Source organism: Crocuta crocuta, unplaced genomic scaffold (assembly GCF_008692635.1).
Source record: "Crocuta crocuta isolate KB4526 unplaced genomic scaffold, BGI_CrCroc_1.0 scaffold443, whole genome shotgun sequence".
NCBI classification, from domain to species: domain Eukaryota; kingdom Metazoa; phylum Chordata; class Mammalia; order Carnivora; family Hyaenidae; genus Crocuta; species Crocuta crocuta.
In genome coordinates this window covers 188,544-194,382 of record NW_027529446.1, presented here as the reverse complement: position 1 = coordinate 194,382, position 5,839 = coordinate 188,544, and the positions used below count along the sequence as shown (strand labels likewise).

General features: G+C 55.0%; 1 protein-coding gene across 1 annotated transcript in view; it reads right to left on the bottom strand.

The window, feature by feature from the left end:
- BSG (basigin (Ok blood group)) overlaps positions 1–324 on the bottom strand; it is an 8,122-nt gene extending 7,798 nt beyond the window's left edge. Inside the window, exon 1 of the mRNA XM_077760584.1 lies at positions 209–324. Within this exon, the coding sequence (XP_077616710.1) occupies positions 209–275 (67 nt within the window). The 5' untranslated portion in view covers positions 276–324. The remainder of the gene's footprint in view (positions 1–208) is intronic.
- Positions 325–5,839: the final 5,515 nt, after the last annotated feature.

Sequence of the window (5,839 nt, the reverse complement as noted above, 5' to 3'; positions counted from 1 at the left end):
GCCCCGCCGTCACCGGACGCGGGGTCGCCGGAAGGGCGGGGCTCCGCCTCCAGAGCCCTCCCCAGGTCCCCTCACCCAGGGGTCAGGCCAGCCCTCGGACTCCTCGCGTCCCCGAGCCGCCGGGCTTCAGGGACCCCACCAGCAGGGCCGCCCCGGCGGGCCCCTGCTGCCCCGCTGCGCCTCCACCCGCGCCGGGCAGAACCCTCACCTGCTCCAGAGTCGCCCTCGGCGCTGAGCAGCGCCAGCGCCAGGACCACGAGCTGCCGTGCCGCCATATCTCCCCCGTCCGTGCCGTCCCAGCCGCCAACCGCTGCCAGCGGCGCTATAAGANGGTCACGCCCACTGGTTGGGGCGTGGTTGTGTTGCTAGGAAACGGGGGCGGGGCCTGCGAGGACAGGGCTGGGCCCCGCCTGTTTCCTCAGGCTCTCGGAGTGTGATGACCGGACAGTGCTTGCTCCCAAGAAGTTAATTAAAATATTCGCTTTATGTTTCGTGCATCTTACCACAATACACAAAAGAAAAAAAGCATTAAGGGAGGCGGTAGGGATCCCTATGAACAGGTGGGATGTATACCCTGGGCTTGGGTGGGCTTCCAGATTTAGCAAATAAAAATACCTGGATGGCAGTTAAGTGTGAATTTCAGGTGGAGAGCCAGTAATTTCTAAACGTAAGTATCCCGTGCAATACTTGGACATAGCTATGCAAGGAGAACATTTGTATTTATCTGAAATTCACAGTAACTGGCTGTACTGTATTTTGTCTCGAAAATCTATCCTGAGACTCCCCATGCTTTTTTTTTTAGACTTTATTTATGTATAAGATTTTTTAAAACGTTCATTCAGTTTTAGGAGACAGAGTGGGGAAGGGGCAGAGAGAGGGGAGGAGACAAAGAATCCAAAGCAGGCTCCAGGCCCCCAGCTGTCAGCACAGAGCTGATGCAGGTCTCGAACTCATGAACCCCGAGATCGTAACCTGAGCCTAAGTTGGCTGCTCAACCAACTGAGCCACCCAGGCGCCCCATCCCTATGCTTTACAGCAAATACTTTTTTAACTTTTTAAGATTTCATTTATTTATTAAAAATGCTTTTAAGTTTGTTTATTTTTAGAGAGAGATTGAGAACACGAGCAGGGAAGGGCAGAGTGAGGGAGAGGGAGAGAATCCCAAGCAGGCTCCTTTCAGGCTTAACGGACTGAGCCACCCAGGTGCGACTGTTTTTTTGAGATTTTATTTTTAAGTAATCTCCACAGCTAACGTGGGGCTCAAGCTCATGACCCCGAGTCGTATGCTCTTACAACTGAGCCAGCCAAGTGCCCCTACAACAAATACCTTGTTAAATGACAAAATAACTTCAAACAAAAACAGGTAGTGTAATGTTCATGATCTTGGGTAGGCAGTGGTTTCTTACTTGTAACACCAAAAGCCTGAGCAACAATAAATCAATAAACAGGACTTCATCAAAATTAAAAACTTTGTGTTCCAAAGAACGCCAAGAAGGAAGTGAAAAATCAACCCACAGAATGGGAGAAAACACTGGTAAATCATAGTTCTGATAAGGGACTCACATCTAGAATATATAAAGAATACTTACAATTCAATTTAAAACAAGTACAAATAGGGGCACCTGGATGGCTCAGTTAGTTGAGCATCTGACTTCGGCTCAGATCATGATCTCACGGTTCGTAGGTTCGAACCCCACCTTGGGCTTTCTGCTCTCAGTGCAGAGCCTGCTTCAGACNAAATAAATATTTAAAAAAAAAATGGATGAAGGATCTGAATGCAACATTTCTCCGAAGACCAACAAATGGGCAACATGCCCACGAGAAGACGCCCGCCATCGCACCATCAGGGAGAGAAGGTCACACCGCTGACATGGCTGCAGTCAGAAGGGCAGAAAATGGCTGGTGTTGGCCAGGTGGAGAAACTGAAGCCTTCACACCCTGCTGATAGAAAGGGAAGATGGGGCCTCTGCTGTGGAAAACACTGGGCAGGTCCTCACAAGGTTAAACAGAGTTACCATCTGACCAGCATCCCTCCCGAGAACCGAAAACTTAACAGAAGCCTGCATACCAGTGTTCGTGGCTGCATGCGGTGCCCCGTCTGCATCCTGATTGTTTTCAACTGGGTATTTTTTAAGACCTGCAGATACCAGGGACGCTCTGAAGAGTCCAGGAGCAGTTACCCTTTTGCAAGAGTCATTTACATTTACAAGGGAAAGTTCCATGTAAGGGTGTGTCCCTCCAGAAACCTGTATCTGGGGAGCAGGTGAAGACTTGAATGTGCTGCAGCCTCACCCTGTCTACTGTGCATTTCTGGGTCACCTCCCCATAACACACTGCCTACCCCAGCGTTGTCGGCTTTCGGCTTTCACTGAAGATGGCACATAAGGTGATGGCTTCCGAATTTCTGAGTGTTACTCAGCTTTCATGGCTGTTTCCCATTTAGGACATGTGTTATTAAACTTGTGTTTGTTTTTCTCCCACTCATCCATTTAGTTATTAGACCAGCCAAAGTACCTAGAAGGGAAAGTCTTCTGCTCCCTATCTGGATAAAGGGAGGGCTGCTTCAGATTGGAGCAGCTTCTGGAAGGCTGCGATGTGTGGGGAGGTGAGTGGCAAGTCTGAGAACAGCCAGTCAGGCACGGGGAGGAGAGCTACGTGCAGAATGAGGTGGAAAGCAGCCAGCTGGCGTCAAAGTCCCTCTGGCCTGGGTGGAATTCCACGGCCTCCTTTCCTGCCCTCCCTGGGCCGAGCTGAGGACAGATCTCGTGGGAAATATTAGGGCCACCAGGCAGTCTTTGCTTTTGTTTATAAAATCAAGCTGTGTCCCCTCCAAGACCCAGTTTTCTGGTCCCCACTCTGGCGCTCTGGAGTGTCTTCCCTGTCCCCTCCTACTGGTCAGATCCCTGTCCTGCTGGGTCCTGGCCCCACCTGGGGCAGGAGAAACCTGGTGCCACTCCATTACCAGATTTAGCAAATAGAAATGCAGGACACCCAGTTACATTTGATTTCAGATTTTTAAAAAAATGAGCGATTTTTGAAGTATCAGTCTATCCCATGCAGTATCCGGGGTGGAGTTATGCTAAAATGTATCCGTTCTATATCTGACCTGCTCAAAAGCAGCCCAGTTCCATCACCTGTTGTAACTTCCCTCATTGCACCAGTCACTTCTCACCTCGTGTCCGGCGGGGAGAGGGGACGTCGCCTGCACACCACAGGGTACCCTCCTCAAGCGGCAACCCCCTGGCCTCTAGGCCTGCACCCTCACTGGGAGGGGCCCCGATTCCGGATCTGGACGACTTCCGCAGACACGAAGGCAGGGACCCAGCCCTGCTCTCTGGCCTGTTTCTGCAGCTTTGCTGTGTGCAGCGGCCGAGCCACCCGCAGGCCCTGCCCCTGCGGCCCCTCAGGCCTCACTGGCCCACGTGCTACCTGGGAGTCCGGTGTCCGGCTCCCACCCGGCACCACAACAATCAGCAGACTGTGCTGGGCAGCCTGTCTCTAGGACCTCATCCCCAGCACGCCACCCCTGCCCCATCACAGGACAGGGCGTCTGCTTTGGTTCGTTTGCCTTCTACTTTTTCTTCTAAAACCTCTCAGGGGCACCCGGCCAGCTCAGTCAGAGGAGCGTGCAGCTCTTCATTTTAGGGTCATGAGTTCAAGCCCCACTTGGGGTGTAGAAGACACTTAAATAAACTTAAAAAAAATAACCCTCAAACTCACAGATGAGGAGATGGTATCAGATTTTCATTCTGTTACCCATCTGTCCACTGCTAAAATGTTTCAGCTTAGTTTTTTTATGTGCGTTTTTCTCAAAGTGGGAAGCTTTGAAATCCACCCCCTCCAGGCAGTGACTGAGGTTTTATTCTTCGGGTGTTAGGCAGCCCTGGGAGGGGCTTGAGCAAGGCCGGTCAGTCCTCTGCTGTGTGCTAGGGAGACATCTGAGCTGCGAGGGGAAAGGGGCCTGGGGGGGCCGGCAGCAGGGGGGGAGGGGCAGCCAGCAGCCAGGAGGTGCAGTGGGTTGACTGGCGCCCCCAGGTCCTGTGAATGGGATTTCACTTGGAGAAAGGGGCTTGAGATGCGCTCCTCTTGGATTAAGGTGGCCCTAAATCCCATGTCCGGTGTCCTTCTAAGAGACACAGAGACACGGGGAAGACAGCCTGGTAAGAGGGAGGCAGACACCAGATGGATGTGGCCACAGGTGCAGGGACGTCACCCCTTGTCCCAGGAGCTGGAAGAGGCAGCAGGCCCCTCCCCAGAGCCTCCAGCTGGAGCGGGCACAGCCCCCCTCGATCTTGGGCTTCTGGCCCCAGAATGGGAAGAACATAATTTCTGTTATAAGCCATCCAGTTTGGGGCACTCTGTNCCTCCATGCATTCTGAGTTGGCCAACTAGGGTTTTCCTCAGAAGGAGGCAGGGTGCCTCTTACCCTAGAGAGCCCTGCGTGGTTCACGGTTCCCTCACCCGGTCTGCTGGTGTCACCGCCATAGTGGGGTCACAGGAAGGCTCTTTGCTGTTCAGCCTTTTATTTTGGCCAGTTCTCGACCTACCTGTGCTTCAGCCTGGACCCCCCCGGGGGGGCTCCTCACATTCCCCTCCTCCCCGCTCTGTGCCTCTCTTCTCTGCATCCTCTTCCAGGACTTGGCACTGAGTTTCAGGGTCAGAGCCGAGCTTCACGTGGCGGCAAATCGGCATCGTTGTGCAGCACGGTCAGGTCTCCCCAGAGGCCCCAGCCAGACCCCAGGGCCAGGGCAGGCCCCACACCGAAGGTAGCTGTCCGGGGCTTCGCATCCATCATTCTGGGACACACCACAGGCAGCCAGGCTCTCTCAGCGTCATGCCCAGTGCCCGGGCTCCAGTCCCCACCCGGCCCCTCCCACTGGGACACGTGGCCTTGTTCCCAGAGTCGAGGACCACCTGCCCCTCACAGGACACGGGGGAAGGGGAGCTGGCGTTAACAGTGGGGTGACAAGCATCCATGCCCGTGTTGGGCTGAAAGAGGACCCCTAGTCCATGTCCGGAGGAACCTCAGTGAGCCCTTCTCTTGGAGTGGGGTGCTCGCACATGTAATCGGGGTGAAATGAGGTCACACTGGAGCAGGGCAGGCCCTACCCTATGGCCGACGTCCCGGTAAAAACGGGAACCCTTGACAGGAGACCCAGAGCAGAGGCCATGTGACCGCGGGGGCAGACGTGGGGTTGAGATGGCCACAAGGAGACCTGGGGCCTCCGGGAGCTGGAGGAGGCAGGAACCGCCCCCCCTCCCCAAGCCGGTGGAGGCAGGGAGACCTGCCCACCTTGATCTCTGACTTCTGGCCTCAGAAGTGGGAAGACAGAGTCCCATTGTTCTGAGTGCCTGCTGTGTGGCTTTGTTGTCACACCATCAGAGACGGCCAGGGCGGGTGCTCTGAGTCTCCAGGCAGGGTGCGGCAGCGTCTCATTCCTGTTGGTGGCCTCCCGCTCACCTGGGGGTCCGTTGGAGGGTGGGGGGGAGCCCTGCTGGGCCAGGACGGAACAGCCAGGCGGGGACATAAGCAGCAGGCCTGGCCTCTTCTGATCTGCAGCCAAATGGAGACTCACCAGACCCCTGACAAGGCCGGAGGCCCCGGCCCGGAAGGGAGCTGCTCAGTGCCTCTGAGCACAGCTCTAAACGCAATCTCACCTGAGGTTGTCTGTCAAAGAACAGTAAAAGCCACAGCTTCCTGATAAAGCCAGTAGGGGCCTGGCTGCTGGTGGGCGCGCGTGACGGCAGGCAAGTGCTGCAGTGCAGGGAAGTGGCTGGGACGACAGGCCGCAATTCACAGCAGCCGAGATTCACGGTACAGACCAAACGTCCATCGGCA